Raw genomic sequence first — 26,024 nt, 5'->3', positions numbered from 1 at the left:
GAGAGAAAGCCATTGAGATTTGGAAGGGAGGCAAAAGCAAGGATAACCAAGAGTCTGGAGCACAAAGTTTGAGGCCTGGCCCAGACCCTCCTGTGAACTTTCTGCCAATTCTGTTGGTCTTTTCTCTAAAACTGTTCTTTCTGGTGGGAGGGGTGTCACACCACTTCTTTTATTCTAACTGCTCTTTCTTCATGACGTCACCTGGTGGGCGGGATGTCACACAGTGCTGCTTCCATCTCACCACTTATTTTATGTAGTAGGCATTGCCTCCAACACTTGCATCTGCCGCCTCCACTGTATGTGTTTTCTTCTCTCCCTGCACCCTGCTTGTGGGCACCACTGTGCCTTTCTCTTTCCTGCTATGCTGGGTACAGAACTGGAGCTTCAGAAATGGAGCCCACCCTTCCTACCACACAGTCCACCAGCACAGACCCCTCTCTGTGCTGTGTGCTAATGGGAGCCTGTACTCGGTAACAGGGTCACCAGGTGGAAGCGAAACTGCCCCTGAGCCCTCTGCATAGAGCTGGATCCAAATCAGAATACTGAAAAGCCTGGATGGTGTTTTTTTAAAATAATAATAATAATCCTTCCTTTTTAACAGCTTCAGAGCAAATCTCCCAAAGCAATTCCAGCCAAACTTCTAACATTTTAGATACATAAAAATTTTAGGGCTTGTGGTAGTGGAATTTGAATATTATTTATGGGTTTTCATTTTAAAGAGAAGAAAAATACAAAACTTTTTCCTTCCCCCTTTCTCTCTCTGCCCCCCTTTTCATTCTTCATCTCCACAGAGGAGTTTAATTTTAAATGATAAATGTCGAAATTAGAGACCATCGAGAAAATCCAATTTAGTGAGGAGTTTTAAAAATCCCATAATAAACGCCGAGTGAAATGTATGATTTAATGCGGGGCACCAATGGCTGCTATTATGTGCTATTAGCAAAGCGGGGCTGAGAGGGAGTCTTTATCACTGGCTGATGCTGGCTGGCCCGGCCTTTCCTCCTGCTATTGATTTGTAGCCGCTTGTCATAATGACATCGGGAAGCAATGAATGGAAGATGGGCTTTTGATAGGGTTGAGGGGGGCATGGGGGGGAGAGCAAAAATTCAGCAAGTTTTCTATCTCTTCTGCCTGATTAGATTTTTTTCCCTGTTCTTTTAAGAGCTTTCACATTCCAATAAAAATGCTAAACCAGCTCTGAAGCAGAATTGTTAGGGAGTAAATAGCTCATCGCTTTTAAAGGGGGAAGAGCAACATCTCGACAGCTCTGCTGACCTCACAGCATTTGAATCTGAAGAATGCTTCTCGTCTTGTGAAATGGAGGTGGCTGCTGGAGGCATCTTCGCCAGGGGCTTGTAGGCAGATCTCATAAACATGGTGGAGAGGGAGGGGCATTATGTGAGAAACCCAGCCAATTGCCCACAAAACGGACAAGGGGCCCTCCTTTAAAAAGGCTGGGCACTTCCAAGGCATTGCAGCATGGGGAAATCTCATGTTCACGTCTGCTGGGGAGAATATTGAACCCTAGGTTGAGAAAAGCAAGAAGATTCTTGCAGCTGTAGCATCACTTGTTTTCTTCAGGAATAAAGTGGTGCTGCCTCTGCCAGGAGGTGCTTCAAGTCTAGCTGTGGAGAGGAAGGGGTCACTGTGGGCTGGCTGTTGATCTACAACTGAAGCATGTCCCGCATCATGCAGCCACATCGAGGTCCCTTTGTGAATGGATTTAAGATACTTTTGCGAACAGAAAGCCAAGACCCAGTGCTTTCCTGCAGCCTTGAGATAGCCTTGCAAGGAAGAACTGATTAAATGGTGGGCGCTTCAGGACAGATGAAAGGGAGGTTTACTCAGCACATAGTTAAACTATGGAATTCAGTTCCTCAGTATGCCTTAATGGCTGCAAACTTGGATTGCTTTGAAGGGGAATTAGATACATGCCTTGAGGGTAAGGCTCTCATGGTTACTTGTCATGGTGGCTGCTTGCCACTTCTAGGGAGGCAGCCGGCCTCTGAACACCAATTGCTGGGGAGGGCAAGTGAGGAAGGTACTCTTGGGCTTGTAAGTTTCCCAGGGAGAAGAATGAAAGACTAGAGGGTCCCCCTTTGGCCTGATCCAGCTTCAGGGCTGCTCTTAGATGCCCTTGCAAGCTGCTTATGTCATGGCCTAGCCAGGACATGGCTCTAAAGGGCATTACTGCTACATTTCCAGTTCCTTGAAGCCTGCTTCCTTGCCTGCTCCCCTGGAGGTGGCTCTTCTTGCTGAGACCCAAGCCAGTTGCTATTTGACATGTCTGTCGTAAAGCAACTGGATTGCTGTCCTCCTCCCATAAGGAGCAGGTGAAGGACCACATTTTGCCACTTTGTCCACAAGGATATCATGGGGGAACATTGTCAAGTGCTTTGCTGAAATTAAGATATGCTTTGTCCACAGTGGTCCCATGGTCTGCCTGTTTAGTAATTCCATGAGAAATGGAGATTAAGGATGGGCTTGCATGGCGATTACTCTATAAAACTCTCATTGGCTTCTGTTATACAATGCAGTTTTATTTTCTAGATACCCCAAGGTCTACTGTTATAGCCAGACTGGTCATTCATTATTAGACTAAAATACTTGTACAGTGGTACCTCACAAGACGAATGCCTCGCAAGACAAAAAACTCGCTAGACGAAAGGGTTTTTTGAGCTGCTTCGCAAGACGATTTTCCCTATGGGCTTGCTTCACAAGACGGAAACGTCTTGCAAGTTTGTTTCCTTTTTCTTAACACCGTTAATACAGTTACGACTTGACTTCGAGGAGCAACTCATAGAACGCGGTGTGGTAGCCTTTTTTGAGGTTTTTAAAGACTTTGGTGATTTTTGAAGCTTTTCCAAAACTTTCCCGACACCGTGCTTCGCAAGACGAAAAAAATCGCAAGACGACAAAACTCGCGGAACGAATTAATTTCGTCTTGCGAGGCACCACTGTATTCTGTTGCTCCCATTTGGCATTGTGTGTGTGTGTGTGTGTGTGTGTGTGTGTGTGTGTGAGAGAGAGAGAGAGAGAGAGAGAGAGAGAGAGAGAGAGAGAGAGATATGGATGCATCACAAGGTGGGGACATGGGAGCTCCCATTTGGAGAGGAAGTCTTTTGGGCTGTGCAGCAGGCCCAGCGCTCAACAACCTGGACTCTTCTCTAGCCCTTTTTGACTCCATTAGCAGCAGTCAAGGGAGGCTTCCTGCAGTAACCCAGATAGGCTCCTGCAACTCGGGGGCCTCTGCTGGCGCAGTGCTTCTCTCACACGCTTGTGTTCTCCATACTTGATCAATCACTGACAGCCTCATTGTTTTATAATGCCCCTCTCAGCACGCTGTTTTCAACCCATCGCCCTGCTTGCTTTATAGTCTATAAATATTTAATTCTTTAATAAACTGCTTATGTGTAACACCAAATGACAGGTGTGTGTCGTTCCTCTCTTCCATGGTGCATCTGTTTGCAAAACAGTGTTCTGCTCTCTCTCTCGGCAAGAGCCACAATGCCTCTTAGCCATCTGCAGCTTTGCTCCTGGAGTCTGTTGGCCTTCAGAAGGTGGTGCTGGGCTCACTTCTGAGCATGCTTCTACTTTGGGGGGGGGGGGTGGAGGGCCATTTGCTCTTGCCCCAGATTGGCCTCTATACAGCTTCTGTCAGCAGCTGCTGCTGCTGCTGGGCTTTCTGTAAATCCCCCACCTCCCTGTTCTTTCTACACCGTAAGCTATGCGTGGAGGGGGCCCTATCCAAGGCCTTTGCTCCAACCATTTCCTTGGTGCTGCTGTCGCTGCTCAGTGTACTAACATCTAGACAGCCAAGTTTGGGGGCCCTGGCCTCACTTGTGGCACCTGAAAGACTAACAATCTTTTAAAGGTGCAAGCTCTTTTGGACTATCCTCAGTTGCAAGGCTATGTAAATGCGGTTTGCGGGGGCAGGATTGTAAATAGTGAGGTCAGAGTGAATTGAGATGCAGAAAAGTACAGAGATGCTGAAGCATCTTTAGCCAGTCCTGGCAGCTCCAGGGTCAGCAATCTAAATCTTTGGCTGAGAAACCAACAGAATGGTCAGCAGACCCTCCAGTTTGGGAAAAACAAAGCTGCCTCCCACCCCCACCACAGTTAACCCTGGTTACCTTTATTGCTGTGTTTTGACACTGTCATCTGTTCTAGAGCTTTTTGTTATATAAAACCTCTTCCTAAGCTAAACTTGCTGTTTGACCCTGCCTTATTTTAAAGGGTTTCCTTTTTGTGTCTATGGACACCTCAAAAGCCTTTGATGTGTTTACATAAGTTTTCTCTATGAAGAGAAGCTACTCATACCTGATGTATTGGGTGATATGTAGGGAAATCTGGAGGGTCCCTTTTAACATGAGACCTCCACTGGGTGGGGAGGCAAGATTGCAGACAAAGCCCTACTGCCCATGAAAGAAGCTACACAGTGGATGCTGAAGCCAGGCCTGGGGCCAGTTTTGCCAGTTACTTAATACACACCTTTTCAACCCAGCCTTCAGATCTTTTTGATGAGGCTTTCAAGGCGGCTTTTTACTGAGTAGTCTATTATTAATATAATAATAACATACTGATGCTGATATTTAGAGCTGATGAGCTGGTTGTACAGTACTGTTTTTGATTAGCTGTTGCAGGTGAGGTATTTTGTACTATTGCTTGTAAACTGCTTTGTGATTTTTAAGAAGAGGGGTGTATATGTGGAGTAAATAGAAACTTTCCTCCTCATTGGCAATGCTTTTCTGGAAGCATGAAGAGATGCTGTTTTCTGCAAGGGTCGTGGTATGTGGCTATAAACATGTTGTTGTTGTTGTTGTTACTATTACATTTATTTATAACCCACATTTTCCCCAAACTGGGACTCAAGACAGGTTACACAAATTAAAAGAACACAAATAAAATACAAGAAGCTGAAAACATGTAAAAGATAATTGTTAAAAATTAATTAAACTCTAGTAGGGTTAACATAATATAAAAACAAATCTATTAAAATACAGATAAGAAAAACAGCACAGCACTATTAAAACCCACCCTTTCTTTTCTTTTTTTTAAAAAAAGCAGTTTCCAAAGGCCTGTCTGAATGCAACAGTCTTCACCTGCCAGCAGAAGGACAAGAAAGGGGAGCCAGTCTAGCTTCTCTAGGAAGGGATTTCCAAAGTCTGGGAGCAGCCGCCAAGAAGGCCCTCTCCAATATCCCCAGGAAGCATGCCTGTGAGGGTGGTGGGACTGAGAAAAGAACTTTCCCCCAAACTCTCTGAGCCTGGTCAGGTTCACAGGAAAGAATACAGTCCTTCAAAGAGCCTGGGCATAAGCCATGTAGGGCTTTATAGGTCATACCCAGCAATTTGAATTGTGCCCAGAAACAGATGGATAGCCAGTGGAGCTGTTGTAAAAATGGAGTTTTATGCTCCCTATAATCAACCTTGGTCAACCATCTGGCTGCAGCTCTTTGGGCCAGTTGAAGTTTCCAAGCACTTTTCAAAGGGAGCTCCATGTAGAGCATGTTATAGTAATCCAAACTGAAGATTGTGCCACCTCTCATCCCATCTGAAATAGGATGCTGTAGAACTGAAAAGGGCTACCAGGAAATATGTGGGAGTGGTCAGAGCCCCTGTCTTGGGAAGAAAGGCCAAAGAGATTGGGTCTTTTTAGTTTAGGGCAGGGGTCAGTATTTTTTTTTAGCAGGGGGCTGGTCCACTGTCCCTTAGACCTTGTGGGGGGCCAGACTATATGGGGGGGGGGGAATGAATGAATTCCTATGCCCCACAAAGAACCTAGAGATGCATTTTAAATAAAAGGACACATTCTACTCATGTAAAAACACGCTGATTCCCACACCATCTGCGGGTCGGATTTTGAAGGTGATTGGCCCAGATCCGGCCCCTGGCCTTAGTTTGCCTACCCATGGTTTAGGGTTAGTAGGGCTGGAATGTGTTGCTGTGGAAATCATGCCTTTCCAGTCACCAGTTTCATATAGCAGAGATTTTTTTATTTTATTTAAAGTTTATTTTATAGCACCCTTCATGATTTCAAATTTCAGGACAATGTGCAACATAAATCAAATATAGAAATACATTTTTAAAAGGCCTGTAAGACTTTAAAACAGACTAAAACTTTCACATGTTTAAGTTGTGGGCATATGGAAGGTTTCAAATTGCCCAGGGTCACACTCCCATGCGGCTCACCTTCCATGGCAACTTGCTGGGTCAGTCTATTATATCAAATGCTAGAGTATTCCAGCACCTAGTCCAGGTGGGGGATAATCTCCATCTTGCTTGACAGGCATGGTCTGCCAGGCTTACCCATTTGGCCCACCAGACTGTTTTGGGCAAGTCATGCCCATCTCTAAACCTGATGTCGTAAAGCTAAGGTGGGGCTTGGCTGACAGGGAAGAGTTTGCCTTAAACCTGCTTTTTGCAGCTCTCCAGACACCTGACAACTACCTGGTTATCAGGAGCCTTTGAAGCACTGGACTTCCAGTGAGAAATCATGGCTGTTTAAACATTTCCTGACAAGGTTCCAAGTCAGAGATAATTAGGTGGTGTTTAATGATAGCTATTGCCTATTGTATTATCTCTGAAGAACAGAGATAACAGGGATTAACTTCCAGTGTTCTGGAAGGACTGTTCTCCCATCGTGAGACTGAGAAATCTTCAAGGTGAATGACCAGGCAGCAGAAGAACTGCAGTCTTGCCCAAACACCACTTAATAGCCCTAGGTGTCAGTCCTTAGGGCAAAGATCAGCTCAACCTCCCTTTCTTCAATCATTTCTGAAACTCCTATAAATTACTATAGAGACTCTCTCTCTGACCCAACAGCTGGTTTAAGACGAGATGCCATTAAAGGGCTCAAAACAAAACAAAAAAGCATGCTCTAATCCATGGGTAGGCAAACTTAGGCCCTGGGGCCGGATTCGGCCCAATCGCCTTCTCAATCCGGCCTGCGGACGGTCTGGGAATCAGCATGTTTTTACATGAGTAGAATGTGTCCTTTTATTTAAAATGCATCTCTGGGTTATTTGTGGGGCATTGGAATTTGTTTATTATTTTTTTCAAAATCTAGTCCGTCCCCCCCACAAGGTCTGAGGGACAGTAGACCGGCCCCCCGGTTGAAAAAGTTTGCTGACCCCTGCAAGTCTATTCATATGTCCCAAAGAAAGTTGTTAAACATCTAAGAGATTCCCCAACTCAAAAAATTTCATCTTATTTTATTCTATTCTTAATCCTCAGTTTGACTGGTGAATGAGCTGCTTGTAATGTGAAACTATGTGACAGTTTGTTCTGAGAGTGGAATGTTAAGAATATAACTTCCTGATAAGCAAGGACTATGGATTTCAGGGAAAGCACTCAGTATAGGAAAAATACTGAAAAACACCCCACTGATTATTGGTGTCATGCAACAATTATTGAAGGAGCACTGAAAAGAACTAAGAGTGGAGATGCACAAAATGGTAAATGGAAAGGATTGGACAAAGTTGAGGCTGGAGAAAATATGCAGCCTTTGAGAAAGAATACTGGTGGTGGTTTGCCTGAGCAGTAGATTGTAATAGTTAAGCTTGAGGCTATGGATGATGAAATCGAGAGGACCTCCACATGCCTGAAGGAGCTAAATGCTGGAGTCATGATGTTGGAGATGGGGAAGGAAACCACGGATAGAGAGACTAAGAAATATCCTGAGCTGGCAGAAATAGAGTTAGGAAAGAAATGACTATAAAATTTGAACTAAATCTAGAAGAAAAAATTATTAAGCCTCTCACAACATTCTTGGAAAAATAATGGAAGAAGAGGAAATGGAAACTATGTTTTTTAAAAAAAGGTTAGGATGGAAAATGATGGCCAACAGAAAATAGGAAGATAAGGATCTGGGTGTGAAATAATGATTATACACAAGTAAATAACTACGGATCATTTTTTCAATATATGACCACAGCAAAGAGACTCTTGAAGGAATAAAGACCAAAGATTTACTGTTTCTCAGTACTGGAGGTAAAATTGTTATGTTAGTCTGGAAAACGACTGTTATTGACTTTTATCAATAGTAATAATCGAAGAACCTCTTTTGGACTTTTTGGAATTAAAAATGAATGAATTTGAAATGCCTAGACTTGAAGACTGGAAAAGCATTGCCTAGCAAATGGAGTTACAGGTAAGTAGCCATGTTGGTCTGCCGTGGTCGAAACAAAATAAAAAAATTCCTTCCAGTAGCACCTTAGAGACCAACTAAGTTTGTTATTGGAATGAGCTTTCATGTGCATGCACACTGGAGGAACACCTGGATACTACCCTGGAGTGAACATTTGAAAATTTTGAAGAACTCTTGTATATACAGCTGACAGGTGCATAGTTGGAAGTCCTTTTTTACTTTTTTTTTATATTCTGTTATTGTTATTTTTTGGGGATGCGGGTGGCGCTGTGGTCTAAACCACTGAGCCTAGGGCTTGCCGATCGGAAGGTTGGCAGTTTGAATCCCCGCGACGGGGTGAGCTCCTGTTGCTCTGTCCCAGCCCCTGCCAACCTAGCAGTTCGAAAGCACGTCAAAGTGCAAGTAGATAAATAGGTACCGCTCCGGCAGGAAGGTAAACAGCATTTCCGTGTGCTGCTCTGGTTTTGCCAGAAGTGTCTTTGTCATACTAGCCACATGACCCAGAAAAACTGCGGAAAAACGCCGGCTCCCTTGGCCAGTAAAGCGAGATGAGCACCGCAACCCCAGAGTCATTCGCGACTGGACTTAACTGTCAGAGGTCCTTTACCTTTACCTTTTTTTGTTGTTATTTTTTACTCCTTTAATATTTTTACCTCCTTGTTGTTTTTTCTTTTGTGCTTTGTTTTGGCTTCTGCTTTGCTTTGTTTCTTTGTGTTTTTTGTTATCCTCTACTCAGGGTTAATGAGGGGTTTGCATACAGATGAAGGTGATGGATGGTTGTTGAAGGACCCTGTGTGAGAGGCAGGGAAGGGAAGATCTCCTAGGGTGGGAGGCTGGGTGAAGAAAGGGAATCTCCCAGGCAGTGGCGTAGCGTGGGGGGTGCAGGGGGGGCCGGCCGCACCGGGCGCAACATCTGGGGTTAGGGCAAATCCACAGGTTAGGGGGCGCAAATCCACGGATTAGGGGGTGCAAATTACTTGCCTTGCCCCGGGTGCTGACAACCCACGCTACGCCACTGCTCCCAGGGGAGAGCTGGGAGGCTTCACCTTTTTCTGTTTGGGACAATTTAAGATCTCCCAGTGAGAGAGGACTTTGCATTCTTCTTTTTCTCTTCCTTTGTTTTTGTTTAGATTAGTTTGTTTTGTGTTGCATTGCATTATGAAAGGTCTTATTAAATTCTTACGGGTGGTGGGGAAGAGGAACCTTTGAAGCGTTGCACAAAGGAGAACCTAGTGCGAAGACAGGATCATCATTCTCCTTTACATCATCCATTGCAAAAGGAGAGCAATCCTGCTTAGTGCTGGGCTTGGTTGCACTTTTCTGTTACGCAGGCAGGGGAGTGGCACCCACTCAAAGGAGACTGCTGCACACCCACTTAAAGGAGAAGCAGAGCAAAATACAGTTTGAAATGGCTTCCCCTCTGCCAGCTTAACAGAAAAGTGCAGTGTACATGTACACACACCACACAATGGCTTTCTCATTCCTCATTCCTCCAAATTGTGAGACATCCACATTTGCAGAACTGGTCTGAAATATAATGTCTTCCATTCATCCTATGTCTTCATGTGGATATCTTTTGGTGAGCGGTTGTATTTATATTTCAAGGGGATGTCCATGATGCCATATGTGATACCTATGATAATAGTGTCAGATTGTCCTCTGGTTTTTGTAATCTGGGGGAGGGGGGAAATGCCTCTAAAGGCTGGATTAAATTTAAGGAGCATGGCTGAACTACCATCTTATTTTTAAATACAAGGTGGCCATGGGTTTCTCTCATTTAAAAGCAAAACAAAAAAGAGAACCCCCAACTACTTCATATTTAAAGCTAATATAAAAAATGACCTTCTCAATGAAAGGTGTGGCATACCTACATTTCCCCACTTGGTGGTTGGTAGTGATGGTGAATGATCCCATTAGAGTTGTCCCAACTTGAGAGCATAAGGCCAGTGGGGTTGGGCTCTGTCTAGCTCAGCAAAGAGAGGTTTGGGGAATATTCCAAAATATTCCTGTAAAGATGCAATTGTCCAAATATCTGTGCAAGTGGCCTCAGTAACCCTAGAGAAGACTATGTAAGAGAAGATCTCTTGGGTCATTTGCCAACTTTGGGATACATATTACTGACTCCTGCAATATGCAGCTGATAGTGGAGAATGTGTGGTTTTGCAGATTTTGCATCATGTGCATTAGATGGTGAAAGGACATAACAGGTTTATTCATTGTGTAGAGAAAGCACACCCTCATAATATTACAACTAGGGACCATGCAGTGAAACTGACTGACTGGCATAGCATTTAGGACAGCCAAAGGAAGGAACTTCTTTAATAACTAAAGGTTAACTTGTGGAATTCACTGCTTCAAAATGTGGTGAAAGCCACTGCTTTATATGGCTTTGAAATGGGGATAGAGTGATCAAATCTGGTCAGCTTTTTTCAGCAGACTGACCCAGTTCAATGTTTCCTGAACTTGCCTACAGCTCAGAATTCAGCTCTCAGCCATATTTCACACTTTTCTGGGTTTTGTGATTCTGTTTTGGTCCTGAGAAGTGTGTGTGAAAATACTTATTTTATGTTAAGATGTATACAACTTGTCTCTTTTAGGAGGAACAGTGCAGTGAAATGCATCTAAAACATGTGTTTTATGGGAAGATTGTGTACAAAATGTGTACAATTCACATGTGGATCTTTTGTATATTCTTTTGGAAAGTGTGCAAAAATCCAAACAGAAAAGGCTCATGTTTGAGCCCCAGGGAAATTGATCTGAGACAGACGTAGACTGGTCCATCCGCCTCTACCCTGAAAGAGCATTAGGCAAATTCATGGAAGAGAATATCAGGCCTGTTGGTGTGAATGGTTCTGTGCAATTTCTATGCAGAGCGGGTGTCGGCCCCTAAATATCTTATTTGGTCACTGCCAGTCAGAGCAGGTGATATTATTGGGCTGACACAAAAGAAGGCAGCTGTCTGTCCCTCCATCACTCCAATCAGTATAGGTTTAGAATCTATGGAGATTGTCTTATTTTGTCCTCCCAACAGCCCAAACAAATGGCACAGGGACCAAGACCCCTGAGGGGTTTGAACCCAAGACCAGTGTTACCTAGAACCACTGCATCATGTGGAGAGATCCTTCACTCTTTGGATTCCTTTTCAGTAGGCTTCTTTTTGGTTTAATGTGGGTTTTTTTTTTACTTATTTTAAAAATAAAAAAGGAATCCCTTGTAATCTTCTCAGATATTTCTGGTGTTTGTGTGGCTAGATAATGGGTGGAGAAGCTTTGGCCCTTTAGCTGTTGCTGAACTACAAGTCCCATCACCCTCAGCCATTGGCCATGCTTGCTGTGGCTATTGTTCAGCAGCATCTGGAGGGCCTGGAGGTTCCTCACCCCTGGCGTAATTCTAATATTCTGTCTGTTCCAAAATAAGCTGTGTGGCAACCCTGCTTTGGACTCCATGATGCTGCTTCCATCCCTTTGGACTTGGTGGTGCCATCTCTGCTTTGCAATTTCTTTGTAACTTAAAAACAACAGGTGGGCCCTCTGAAGGGACTTGACCCTAACCCCATTTTACTCCCTTTGGTTTCCTTTCCTTTCCAGGGTCACTATATCAGTCACTGCCTGCTCTGTGTGGGCCTCCTTTTTTCACCTTGAACAGGACAGTGACCCCCAAATCCAGGTGTGGGAAAGGATGATGGGGGTCTCTAATTCAGCCCCACTTGCTAGCTTCCTCGGTCCACCTCTGGGGAATCTGCTTGCCACGGGAGTGGGCAGAGTCCTCAGAGGTATGGGTGCCTTGAGCCCCAGCTTTCCTTCTTTCCAGCAGCCATTGCTCGTCTTTGGCCTGGTCCAAGTTTCACCCTCAGCAGCTCCTGTGGAACCAGTGCTGCTGCCTCGTCTCCCTTCTCCTTGTGAGGCTTCTCTGCATCTGCTGTGGAAATGCCAGTCCAGGCTGGAGCAGCGCTGAAAGTCCCTTGCCCAGGAATGCCCCCGGAGCCTCCTAGTGAAACATGTGACTGGAAATGCCACGCTGTCTCAGCTGCCTTCTCTCCCCTGCCTGCTTCTCTGGGCGTGGCAGAGAGGATCTTCCTCCCCTTGGCACATTCAAAGTTGGCCTGCACTCCATGTGACTCATGACTCACCATCTCTTCCCTCCTCTCCACCAGTTCTGTTTCATTTGAATAAAGATAATTTATGTGGACATTCCTTCAGTCGGGTGTCTGTCATCATTCCTCCCCCTCCCTCTGTCCTAACACTGTTATTTCATTGATGCTTTGCGCCCCAATGGGGTCGTTATGCTTTTGCATATCATTATGTTTTTATGAAGAACAACAGCGACATCTGCATGTGCCGCAGCGCTATGGGCACAAGCAGAGGAAATGCAGCAAGCCCCCCCCCCCCCCAAAAAAAAGACGGTGCTTTCCTAGTTCTGGCTGCCTTCAACTCCCTGTGCTGCCACCACTGCCACCAGCAGCTCCACCATCAACAGCACCCTCCCATTTCAACTCATCCGAATATTCATAGTTGCCCAAGAGGGAAAGCTGGGAAAGGAGGGGGGTAAATTCTGCTATCTAAAATTCTCCAGTCAAGTTCTGCTTCTGAGCCAAGAGCATGTCACCGTATGGCAGCTTGTGAAGCTGACAATGGTGGTTCTGCTGGCAGGAAAGCCCCTCCACCCCCAAAACCAACCAGCATCCGATGAAAAGCCAAAGGGAGCAGTGACAATCCTGCTGTTGTCTGCGTGTGATAAAAGCCCCCAATTAAGACGTTGGCCATGTCTAAGAGCCACAAAGAATCCCCTGTATTCAGCTGCAGCTGCCGCCACTGGTGCCTTCCTTGGCTGGCTAGTGCCAGGGCAAAAGGATCTCAGCCGGCAAGTAATTGATGAAATGACTGAGTGGGGACACCAAAAGAAAAGCAAGCAAAGGAGGAAAACAGAGGAGACCCAACTGTTTGCTAATAAGAGGGTGGGCTGCAATTCCCGCATGGATATCCTTGCCCCCCCCCCCCACACCCTTGACATCGTCTCCAGAATTAATCTGATCCCAAATGCCTGTGAAGAAGGGCAGACCTGCCAGGGCATTCCCCTGGAGCCAGCGATCCTCCTGGCAGCGCAAGTCAGGCTTGGCCTCAGTCCCCTCTTCGAAGGCTCCGCTGCTGGAATTGGAGGTATCCCAGGTTATATCCCACTTTCAAAGGTTTCCAAATGGAAGGCGGACTGAGGTCTGGCTCCTGGCATCTCAGGCAGATAGGCAGGCTTCTCATTGCCCCCAACCCCCGCCCCTGCCCGCAACATTGCACCTCTCTTAGCTCACCATCCCCCTGTAGTTTGCCTTAATGATATGCAAATGAAATATGCATAAAACCATTCTACTGTATGATGATTAAACACTGGAGACGTTAAGAGCCGTGCCTCGCGCTTTGACGGTGATGGTAATCTTCCCCGAATATCCACTTTGCGGAGTTTGAGAAACCCAAGCTGCTGCTGGCCGGATGTGTGGAGGCTTGAGCGGGCACCGCGGGTGACCCAGCACCCATCTCTCGGCTGCTTCTTTTCCAGGAGGATCTCCCACCCCCCTTTTCGTCCTGCATTCCGTTTATAATCCAGCCACGCGACTGCACCGGGCGATTAACAGAACACCCCTCTTTTCTCTTAACGTTTCAGAGCTCATTAGCAAAACGATTATTCCTCATTAACCGCAAAAGCTTGTTCATTAGAAGAAAAAAAGATGCCCAAAAGATGCCATTGCTGTTAATCCTGATCTCTGCCGCTTGGCAGTAAATCCTGTACCAGTATTTTCCATGCAAAAGAGATGCGTGCCAATCTCCGCTTTTCTCTTCAGTGGGTTTCTTTTCGGACGAAGAGGGAAAACAAACCCCCATTTAGCATATTTTGTAAATTCCCATTAAGTGAGAAGCCAATTAATATTCCCGTGGCATGACTTTATTTTTGTGTCTTCCTTTTGTCTCCAGCACCCGTCCCTGGCTCAGCGCCCGATGCCAGCTGAAAGCCTTTCAGGATCCACAACAGCACAGACAGTGTAAGTAAGCAGCTTTGTTTTTCTACAAAGCAGCCCCAGAGAGCCTCCGGCGCCACAGAGTGGGACTCTGGACCTGGCCTGTCTGGTGTGCCACCTGGGCGTCAGGAGTAGCACCTTCCAGATCTCGCTCTGCTTTCAAGTTGGTGCAGATCTTAGTGGTATATATTCTCTCTCTCTCCCCCTCTTTTTCTTTCTCTCCCCCCCCCCCCTACACACACACACACTCCATAGTGGATCTTGCAAAGGGCGTCCCATCGGCCCCATTCATCTCCCTGGTGATAGCAACGCATGGAAATAAATCTGCTACTGCTTCTGAAGAAGGGTGGGTGGGTGGGTTTGTTTGTTTTTTCTGGGTGGAGGGGGGAACATCTGTGTATACCTGGGTTAAAAGTGGCAAGTGTATACACGGGCATTCTCTCACTCACTCGCTCTCGCACACTTGTACTTTCTAACTTACACACGTGCACATACACAGGCATCAACATGTGTGTGCAAGCATGCACACATGGATAAAATCTGAGTGCATGCTCAAACGAGTGGGCATACAGGCACACCCGTCTTGTACATACCTATCTCTGTGTGTGTCAGTGTCTGTGCCTTCAGGTGCGCATTCACACGCAGCAGTCACGCGTCCATAGAGAAGCATTGCGAAATGTTCTCTCTCCAGCCCTGAACACCCAAATAATGCTCTTTTCTGCCTGCCTTCAAAGGTCTTACGGGAGACCTTCCAGCTCGTCCTCGTCCACCCCCGCCCCCCAATCTCCTCTCTCTCTTTCGCTGCAGGTTTGGCATCACTCTCTGGTCCACTGACTGGCAGCTGGTAGCAGCCAGAGCCTGCGTTCATGATGCTTCCTGTGGCATCTCTTCTTCAATGGTGGCTGTCTCCAGTTAGCTGGTTGTTGACTGGGCTGGAGTGTCTTCTCTCTTTCTGGTTCTAGCTATAAATGAACCTGCCTGGCGAACAAACCAACAGCTTGCAGCGAACAAGCCATTTGCGTGCCTTCTGTTACGCCGACAGATGCCCAGTTGCCCCTGGCACAGCAACGCAGGAGGGGCAAGCAGACGGGGGGCTGTTTTTGCTCTTGGCGCCTCCTTCTTTTCCTTTCTTCTTTTAAAGGCTCAAGGATGCCAGCCTGGGCTTGGGAGTGGCATCATGGCGGAAATGGCGGCCTTTGTCTTCCGTTGCGCTGGCTCCACTGCAGCAGAATGAAGCTGAAATGGCGGAGGGGTCCAGTTGGCGCCTTGCCTGTGGGGGAGCCCCTGGATCTCTGGAGTCCAAGGGAGAGGCGAGCTTGCCCTCCTCCTCCTGGCACCCCGTGCCCTCGGCTGCCGCTTGTTGTCTGCTCCCGGGCTCTGGCTAATCTCCCTTTGCTGCTCCGCACTGTCTGGCCCACGTACAGGACCCCCAGAACATATGCCCGCTGCTGCTCTTATCACACGAAACTGTGGCGTTGCCACTGAATGGATGGCACCGTGCCAACGAGTCTGCCATCCGCCCTTGCAGGCAGCTCTTTCCTTTCTTCCCTCCCACCCACCCTCTCTCTCTCTCACTCTCACTCTCCCCTCCTCCTTCTGTCGACTTGACGTTAATTAACACACGGATTAATTGATTTTAAAAGCAAAAGAATTACAGTCAACTTTTCCCACAGGGTGCCGACGCCAGCCGCTTGGCACATTTCTGCCTTTCACAGGGGGGCAGGAGGGAGGCGCCCACAGCAGCGCAGCCAGCCAGCCCCTGCAGGAGAAGTGAGCAACGTTGGCTGCTGATGGAAGGCGAGCGACACCCTCCCATCTCATCCTTCGCAATGTGTTGCTATTACAGTTCGTTATAAATAATCAGAGGAGCCCCTCCTCCCATCCCTCTTCTAAAAAACGAAAGCTCTTCTGAGCTCTGAGGAGACAAGAAGTGTCCCCCACCCCCCAGCTTGGCTTATTATCACCAAATACAGAGATAGTCTCTGTTGTATATAATTAAGCAGTTAGGAAGGGAAGGATTTCCCACCTCCAGCCATGCTAGCAATGACGGAAAACGTCTCCCTCTTTCCCTGGTCTTGCCTCCTCATTTCTTCCTCCCTAATTGGCTCAGATGCGTGGCTTCTGGTGAAGAATCTCAACCAGGTCCAAGTTGGTGGGTTGCAATTAAGGGCAATATTTCTCATGCCAGGGCTTAGGGTGCTTTTGCCTCCCTCCCCCCACCCCACCCCCTGGAGGCAAAGGGCCAAGCAGACGAGGCGGGGTGGCCAGCTGGAACCAGCCTTTGCCTTTTATTTCGTTTTGTTTTTTTAAAAAAAACACACACACACACAAAGCAATTGAAGCGGTGACTGGAATCCATTATGCAAATCAGGCAGTATTTGCATAATGTTTCATGACTGGAATATGCAAATGAGTTGTATAATTTATGAGTGCCAGTGTCTGTCTGTGAATTTGTCCTGTGCAGAGGCTCCCTCTGAACACCAGTGAAAGCCCCTCCCTCCCTTCCTCCTCTCAACTCTTTCCTTTCCCAGGCCAGACCTGGCCCAGTTTGCTCTTCCCACCCTGGGAGGGTGTTGCTCAGGTTAACTGCAGCAGCAGCAGCAGCACCGCACAACACAGAGAGCGGTCCAGGGGAACATCCTCTCGGGGTGGGGTGAGTTGGAGTAGGCAAAAGAGGGAGTGGAGCAGGCACATTCCAGGCCCCTCTTCCTCCAAGGCTTTTCTGGGGGGTTCATGGGATCCCCCTGCTCATCCCTTTCTTTGACTGAAGGCTCTGGACAGTGCAGTTTTTCATGGACTCCAAGCACTGGGCTTCTAGCCCCAATGTGACTGATGTACATCCTGAAATGGGGCAGTTTTTCTGTTCTGACTGCATGGTTTTTGCATGCAGCCCTTGGAACAAGAGCCAAACATTCCTTTAAACTCTCTGCTCTGGAGGTTGACCAAAGCTTGACTCGGAGCAGTCCATGGGAGCATCATTAAGACTTTATGATGACTTTCCTTAGGTGGCTGGCGATAAGCAGGTAGAAGGTAATGTTGATAACTCTAAGTTGGTGGTATTGTGTCTTGTAAATTTAAACTGCTTCTTGCTTCAGTAGGAACCATTTCCTGGTTGGCTTCCAGCCTTTTGTAGTAGAAGGCTATTATGTCTATGCTGAGGTAGAGTTGCTCTTGCCACAGGAACTCGCCTGGCAGCTCAACCCTTTTGGCGACTCTGTGCTTATTGCCTTCCACAGCCATTGCTGGGCAAAGTGCGCAAAATCTTTAAATCTTTTAACAAATCTTTGATTAATCCCTGCTAAGTAGATTAAATCCCCCTGTATACTTTCAGCGGAAGGAATTTGCTCGGTGTCTTTCAGGGCACTACCAATACACCAAGATACTTTGGTGAGCCGCACAGATTCCCTTAGCACAGGCCTCTGAATCAGTCCTGCCATTGAAACGAGCTATGGTGTCTGAGTACCAGCTAGAGTGGATTTGATTTAAATCACTAGTCACTGAGACTTGATTTAATTTTTTTAATTTATTTGTTTTTACAGAAAGACATTCCTGCTGGTATAATCTTAATATTTACAACCAGATGAAGGTTTCATTTTTGGAAGAATAATTTTTTAGAGTAGTTTTTACAGTTATATCAAAAATTACTGATTTGGTTATACTATTAGAAATACATAGATAATTATGAAATTATTGTGAGGTCTAATAAGTTAACTGTTTATATTTTGACAACTTTTCTGCTGTACTTTATTGGAAGGAGAAAAATAATCACTTCCTTAAGAACAATTTAAACAATTTATTTAACTAAAACAATAACGTTGTAGCATATGTATCCATGTTTGTTAACTGATGTGGTTAAACCTTTTAAAAAAAAAACAACCAACTGAGTTTCAGCACACATGAAAAACTTAAAAGAAATCCTTATTTCCTGATGAATAGCCTTTGGGCTACTATGTAACTTAAATAGAAAACTCTTTAGAAAGCTCCCCCCCCCAAAGCATTTTATTTTAAAAATCCAATCTTAATTTTAAAAAATCAGTTTTTAAAAAATGCTATTTAAATTTTAAAAAGTGGATTTTTATCCACCCTGGTACCAGCTGGACTCTCTGCCTTGTCAGTGCCCAGAAGCAGGAGAACTTGGAAGCCAGAGCATAGGAGCCTGCGCTTCCCTGACCTGACATCACAGTTCAGAGGCTGGCCACAAAAGGCTGCATGGCCCATTCCTCCATCAGACAGCTAGCAGCTGCTGTTTCTGAATGTCAGTAAGCTACCTTACATCAGGTCCATCTTGCCCAGTATGGTTCCAGGTCTTGGCCAGAGAAAGACTTTTGGTGTCACCTGATGCCAGGAGGTGCCATTGGGAACTCAGCCTGGGCCTCCAGCATGACAAACAGATGCTCTGCCACTGAGTTCTGTTCCTTCCCATATTGTGCCAGGGAGGAGATGCCTGGTTGTAACTGTGTGAGTGAAACTCAAATGTCTAAAAAGATCACTACTCCCAGCCTTGGCATGATCCACCTTGCAGATGCACTTCACACATTTTTCTTTTATTAACGTGGAGGAAAAAATCCACGTCTGGAAAAACCAATTGTCACATTAAAGATTCAAACCCTGTGTGAGAAATAGAATATGCAGAAATGTGTTTGTTTTGCATACACATTTTAAATTTCTTTGTTTTTATTGTAAACTCAGTGTTTGACTTCTAGGAGGATTTCGCTTCATGGAGGTGGCTGGAGAAGTGAGAGGCAAGCCCACAGGGAGGCAGCCAGGTGTTGAGTTTTTACCCAGAGCACAAATCATTGGCAAACCCTAATTCTGCTGTGCTTCCCCAGCCAGGAGAGTGAAAAGGCTGGGCAGTGGCAGTGGTGGTTTCTCCTCGGAATAGAAGCTGAGGTTCTCAAGGAACAGCCACAGTGACCAGATTGTGTACTGGTAACCCAATTCCATGTGCACAGAAATCCCTCCACCAAAGAAGTTTTTATTCTCCTTTGGGGCTGCAGCCCAGCCTTGCTGCTTCCCATCATTCACTTGTGTTCTTGAGTTTTCTTTTGAGCTTTCCCAAATTGTCACACTTGTTATTCCTCTTTTCTTTAATGAGCAGCCCTCCTCCATTTCAGGTCATTCAGTCCATCCCAATCTTGTATCACCAGCAACAATTCTCTTCAATTCCTAATTGAACCCTTCAGGGTCCTGAGCTCCCCCCTTCAGAACCCCACCCGAGAACTCTAGTAATGTCTCTTGGGGCTCTCTCATGTGCCAGTGACAAGACTTAAGTTTGTTCATTACCTCTTGGGTGTTCCAGGGGTTGGCTGGCCTCAGAACAGGAGATAAAGATATATAGATACCCCTCCCACCCAAATCAGCCTCTTTGCCCTGTACTCCAGTCTGTAATAGATATTAGAGGGTCCTGGACTCCATATTTTAAAGCACTGGCCTTGTGGCAGAATTCCTCTGGGACATCTTCTGGGCCTCCAATATCCTGGAAAACGTAGTTAAGACATTATCTGCCTCCCTGCTTCAGCCAAGGGCTTCCAGAGTGGTTTGGGCCATTAGATTAATGCAGATGCTTTGTGGCTCTCCACGCCCTTTGGCATAGATTTCCCCAGTCTCTGCCTACCAGTGTCGTCTCTGGTTTCCCCTGGGGTCTTCATCCATACTTTGTGACGTAGTGGCTTGATGGCCTGCTTGGCTCTTGACTTTAATGATGAAAAAACTCATTCTTGACACAGGCTGGGTGCAGTCATGTGATTTGGTCATATTCACTCTCTTTACAGGAAGCACCAGCCAAATTTGCCACCAAATAATTGTTTCATCATTCTGCCCGTTCCAAACGTCTGTCTGCGAATTGCCTTCCTTCCTATATTAAGTTGCCTTGCTTGCCTCCTTCAGATGATTTCAGGGAGCAGTTAATGCTAAGCTCTGCTCATCCTCTTCCCCCAAATGCAGCCCTTTCTGCCCCTCTGCGTTGCCTCCGGGTGCAATAAGTAGGTTAATACTTGCTGTAGGGTTAGCCTGAGGGTTAGAGTTCCCAGTGGGCAAACCAGCATTCTGCGTGGGAAGTGTGCATGTGCGTGCCCGCCTGTGCATACAAGAGAGAGAGAGAGAGAGAGAGAGAGAGAGAGAGAGAGGGCTTGTGAACAGAGAGGTTTTCAAGGTTAACACACACATTCCATTCCCTTGTTATGCCACCTTCAGCAGAGGTAGCTAAACTTGCAAACCATTTCCTCTTTTTAGAAAATGCAGTGTTAGGTATACCTTTGCAACCTGTCCCCCCCCCCCCCCCATTTTTCAGAGGCAGGAAAACTTGGGCTGTGTCCGTGAGCTCTCTTTCTTTCTCATCTTTCCAGAGGCTGCTAATGCCCTCCCTCTGGAACTTGAGAGGCAGGATTTTCATCCAACCGAAAGGCCTGGCTCTTGTTCAGGAAGGGGAGATATTACCCCCAGTCCCAAGTGGAGTCCTATCAAATGCTATGAAAATGGGAATGTCTCTTCCCCATCCCGTTCCCTTCCAACAGAATACAAAGGACTTGTCTGAAAAAAAAGTATTCTTGGAACTCACAGCAAGTGAAAGATGCTGACATCTCCTCCCACAGACCGAAATAGCTATACATATATAGATAGGAGCTGCCACCCCCAGTGTGGGGATGTTGAGGAGCCAGTGAGCCTGGATTAAACTTCAGCAAGGATCCTGTGGGGGGGGGGGAGCATCTCAGGCATTGCTTTGATGAGGTGGTCACAAAGCCTGCCGGTTGGGGCTCCAGAGGAAAATAGAAAGCTGCCTTCTTCTGCTGAGTCAGACTATTAGTCCATCTTAGCTCAGGGCTAGCAGTTGCTCTCCAGGGTCTTTTTCATCCTAACCTGTGGATGCCGGAGGTTGTGCCTGGGACCTTTTGCACACCATGCAGATGCTTTGCCACTGCACTAAGACCCCATAAACCTTTCCAGCCAAGCCCTAGAGCCCTTTCCAGGCCACGGCATGCTCATTGGTGACTCACAGGGGCAAATAGTGCTAGAGCTGCAGCCATGCATCATGCCTGGAGGTGCCCATTCAGGGTATACAAGGTATGCGCACAGCAGCCTCTTGAAAGAAACAACCATTGGGGTTGGGGAACACTGCTTTCCTGAGTGTGTGAGTGAGTGAGTGGTCGGTCTAGATGAGCAGAGGGAGAGATAACTTTTACCAGGTCGGGCTGTCTGTCCAACCATTTGAGGACAGTTCTCTCCAGGTTCTCCAGCAGAGAAAGGAAGACAATTCCTATCACCTGATCCTTTCCTAGCTAGAGATACAAGGGATTGAGCTAGAAGCATTCTGCATGCCAAGCAAAGCTACAGCAGACGCTTCCCTAAAACCAATTTGTTTGTTCCTTTTCCCCAAATTCTTCTGTGCAGCCTTTGTAGCTTTTCTGACTGGCCTTCCCTTCCTCCCTTTGTGTAGGTACTGTCTGCCAGGACAGGAGATGGAGCAAGCAGAACTGAAGTCTCTTTGGGGACTGAAAGAGCACTTTACTTGTGAGCTGGATCTTCAGCTGAGAGATGCTGGTCACACCCAGGAGAAGGTGAAAGCAGAGGTAGGGTTTACCTTTCTGGAGGCGGCTGCAGCAGCACAAGCAGACACTGGACTAGCTGGGCTAGCCTGCCTGGGAGGAAAGAAGGATGATCAGAATCAGCACTTTGAGGCCAAGGAAGGGAAGGCGAGCAGGAATGCTTTTGCCCTTCATTTGCCAGTAGCTGCCCACCAGTGTGGCAGTTCTGAAAACCTTTCCCTAAAGCTCTGGTGAGGTTGAGCAGGCATTTCCATCTATATATGTATGCAGGGCCATCTTTTCCTGATTTACAAGGGACAATGTGTTGGCTCTCACTCAAGCAGGTGCTGGCTTCTTAATTTCTTCTGGCCTGTGAACTTTAGATGTACCCATATACATGGGAAGATTTCCATTATATTTGTACATCCCACCGTCCTTCACACACACAAAATGCCATACCAGAGCAGGTCACTTCATTGTTTTAACTTTGCTTCTGCTTCATCCAACTTCTGTAATACAGTGGTGCCTCGCAAGACGAAATTAATCCATTCCGTGAGTCTCTTCGTCTTGCGGTTTTTTCGTCTTGCGAAGCACGGCTATTAGAGGCTTAGCGGCTATTAACGGCTTAGCGGCTTTAAGAAAAAGGAAACAAACTCGCAAGAACTCGCAAGACGTTTCGTCTTGCGAAGCAAGCCCATAGGGAAATTCGTCTTGCGGAACGACTCAAAAAACGGAAAACCCTTTCGTCTTGCGAGGCATTCGTCTTGCGAGGCATTCGTCTTGCGGGGCACCACTGTAATGCAAACTGGGAACAGCCACCCAATGGAAGCTTGAAGGAAAGTGCAGTCACCACCTGCTTCATTCTTGAGAAGTGCATCTCCCACATCTGGATCTTCTGTGCACTGGTTTACCATAGCAACACCAGCAAGGTTCAAGAATTGGTTCAAGAATGTAGAACCAGGTATAATAGTCTCTAGGGCATTGATTACATCATGTTCCTGTCTTTGATGGTTGTGTCCTGTTGCAAAACCTGCTGCTATCCTATTTGCTGCCAGGGTCTGACTCTGTGAGAATCAAGGGAAGAGGCTGTAGGTTATACACAGCAGTGTTAGCTAGCATGGTGATAGTGTTAGTGGATCTCTGTACATATGTATCTTTACTTCAAAGACCAGAGGAATTGTATATAGCAGATAGTAGTGTTTAGCTTTGCTTGTATCTGGAGACAATAAACACTTTGTTAGTTTGAACGGCCTGGGAGAGGAGTTTTTCCCTTAACCGGGGACTCTGGAAGAAGCTGTTTTGCTGGGAGCAGGAAATTTCTGAAGGCTCTTCTGGGACTCTGCATACTCTGCTGATATTTCACCGTGGTTGAGGTGTGGTGAACTACCAGCAGACTTCCACAAGTCACCAACAATGATTACTCAGGACTCTGGAAATGGGTTCACAGTGGCCCAATTGCTGTAGGTTTCCTGGGATGTTACTCTTGCTGCATCTTGAAACTGTCAGCTATCAACATCCCAGTGCTTCTTTGCGTCTGAGAATCCAGGAGAATCTCCAACAAAAAGCAATGTTGTTCTCTCTCCGAGAAAGATCTGCCTTCTGTAGCTGAGAGGAAGACTCTAAATCAACTTCCTCGTAACAGGCGGGCTTCTGCTTTGGCATGGGAGACATTAGAAAAGAATCAGAGGAGGAGAGAGGCACAGTGGGGAAGCCAAGAGGTCAGGCATTACTTCTGCCTCTCAACAAGGGTAGAGGCTTGTCAGTCGGTCACAAAGTCTTGGGCCCTTTTGCTCTAATCTGGAGCTCCAACAAGCCACTTCTTACTTCCATATGTGGAAGTGGAACAGCTGGAACTGAAGGACCTGGTCCAACCATGAAGGCTTGAGAGAAGAAGGCAGGCAAATGAAATGCAGTCACGCCCTCGACTTCCAGGAGGAAAGATGGCAGACTAGACATCTCTTGGTGACACACTGTCGATGGGGATAATTATATGGTGATTAATGATAGCCAAACCACAAATCTTGTTTATCTCATTATCTCTGGGAAAACAGAGATAACAGGGATTAACCTCTGATACTCAGAAAAGCTGCCTTCCATGCTTTAGGACCGAGAAGTTTTTGAGGGACTCAGACAAGGGTGAGTGACTGAGAGCGGAGGAAATCATAATCTTGCCCAAACACCTCATAATAGTCCTAAGGGATGTAACATTGGCGAAATCTACCTTTCTTTAATTATTTGTGAGACTTTTAATAAATTATGACCGAGGGAGGGGAGCTGCATTCCTCTTCCTCTCTGTGAGGATTTAACCCTCAGCAGCTTCTGCTTCAACGGTGCTGCAGATGTCACAAGAACTTGGTTCTCAGCACATAGAAGCATTTATTGGCAATCCCAGGAAACTGAACACCTTTCCATCCTGTGATCCTGTGCAGGATCCTTTGAGCATGAACCATTCCACACAAAATGCCATAGGTGATTATTCCCAGCCCCCTTAAAATCAGACTTGGGACCAAATGAAACAAACGGCGATGGGTGAAAGGAGCTTTCTTTCTGCCCAGGGTGCCAAAGGCCAGGCTCTTCTGAGCGGGGCATGGGAGGTCTTCTTAATTTGCTCTGGTTCCAGCCTACGTACCCTGAGCCTCCAGCACAGAGCAGGTCACATGTGCAAATATGCTCACCCAGCCCTTTTGTGTGTGCTTTGCATGGTAAAAAAAGTCTGCTTGTGGAGGAGCCGCCAGGAAGGGCTTTCCTCCCAAGCTTCTGCAGCTGCTTCCATTTCAGGCTCTCTTGCCCTCCATCCGCCCATGATCGGTCAGCCCCTGCCTTCACGGGAGCGCTCCTTTCCTTAACAAGCACAACAATGGCAGCTGCAACGGCCTGCCGCTGGATCTTCAAAGAGGAAATTAATTCCATCTGCAGAAGGGTCAAGTGCTGGAAAGTGCCGAGCAGTGCAGTTTGCATGGCAGGCTACAGAGGCGGCGATGCTAATAAGACTATGTTGAGAACAGCAGCCTGGCTCTGGGGAGTCCGATGAAGGCTTCTACAGATTTTGAAAGAAACAGTCTCCCACACCTAATGATGTCTGCTTTCCAATTCATTAATAATGTGGAGCGGGGAGATGGGAGGGAGAGGCAGGCCTGGCTTTGAAATATCAGAATGGGAGAAGATGGGGATTGCTCCCTCCTCTCACTAGAGGTCACAAAGCGAGAAGCAGCTGCAGCCACAGGGCCACCAGAGCTGGGAGCCAAGGACCATAGCATTGCAGGAATAGTTCCCGTGATGGGCTGCAGCAGTAGGAGTTGGAAGAGGCCTTGAAGCGCAGCCCAAACAGGCCTCGGCCTTCAGGAAGACAAGTCATCAGGTGATTCCTAATGGAGGGATTTCAACTCCAAGCAGCTTCCTTTAGGCTGCCTGGACACATTGTCTGACCTTGCTGCTTTGCATTGTTAAAATTTCCCATTCCCAGGATGGTGCTTAAGGGAATTGCCATTTTACCTTCATCTTTCCCCTTCCCAAAACCAATTGGAAAGGTCGCTCCCAAAGCAGGTGTGAGCCGCTCTTCCTGGGCCAAGTGAGTTGTGAGTGAAAGTGTTCTCTGTTTTCTTGAAAAGCGCTTCCTGGGTCCAGTGACGTGGTGCCTGATATCATCTCTTCCCTGGCGCTGCCAGGGGGATGGGCTATGTTCTTGGACCTCACTCTGCTTGCAATTCACAGAGTTGGGGAAGAGGACACACCCACTTGCAGCCTTCCCAGCCGCTTCCATCAGGCTGACATTTCTTGGCTCTGACATGCCTGCTGGAAATTGCTCTGTCTCCACGTGATTTTTCTGCATGGTTTCAGCAATTCCACACAAATGTTATTCCCTGCTGGGAGAGACAGTGCTGGCCAGGAAGCTCTCTGTCCCAGGTAGGAGCTCTCAAAGCAGAGAATTTGTGTCATTTTACCCCCTCCCCTGACTCAATGTAACTTAAAGGAAGATGGTGGGAGGTGCTTTTATTGGGGCGGAGAGGGATGACATTCATGCTCTGATGCACAGCTTTTTGTCCTTCCTTGGTATTTTCTAAAAGCAATATACATGTTTTTCTACTTTTTTATTTTGTAAGCTTTTGTAAACTGCACTGGGAATGCTGGTTGACCATTGAAGGGTAGGGCATACATTTAACGAATAAGTAAATGGGGAATAAAAAGAGTCCAGCGAGATTGCCCAAGTGTGGAAACAGAATGTGAGTTTCAGCAGGTGTGTTCAAGAGCAAGGAAAGAAGTCTGTGTTGGAGGCCCTGGTTGGTGCCCCTCAGCTCTGAAGTGTGGCCTGCAGGCCATTCCTGCTGCAATCTGCCAAGCTCCAGCTTCAGCCC

The 26,024-nt window shown here is 46.7% G+C and overlaps 1 protein-coding gene across 11 annotated transcripts in view; it reads left to right on the top strand.

Moving 5' to 3' along the window:
- Positions 1–26,024, top strand: part of PMFBP1 (polyamine modulated factor 1 binding protein 1) — a 78,364-nt gene that overhangs the window by 22,808 nt on the left and 29,532 nt on the right. For all 11 annotated transcript variants that reach the window (XM_028739860.2, XM_028739861.2, XM_028739859.2 and 8 more), the window contains 2 exons: positions 14,109–14,176; positions 21,585–21,717. In XM_028739860.2, the coding sequence (XP_028595693.2) occupies positions 14,109–14,176; positions 21,585–21,717 (201 nt within the window). The remainder of the gene's footprint in view (positions 1–14,108; positions 14,177–21,584; positions 21,718–26,024) is intronic.

The sequence above is a fragment of the Podarcis muralis genome, chromosome 7, assembly GCF_964188315.1.
Source record: "Podarcis muralis chromosome 7, rPodMur119.hap1.1, whole genome shotgun sequence".
Lineage (NCBI taxonomy): Eukaryota > Metazoa > Chordata > Lepidosauria > Squamata > Lacertidae > Podarcis > Podarcis muralis.
Note: the sequence above shows the minus strand (reverse complement) of the source record. Positions and strands in the feature narration are given on the sequence as shown.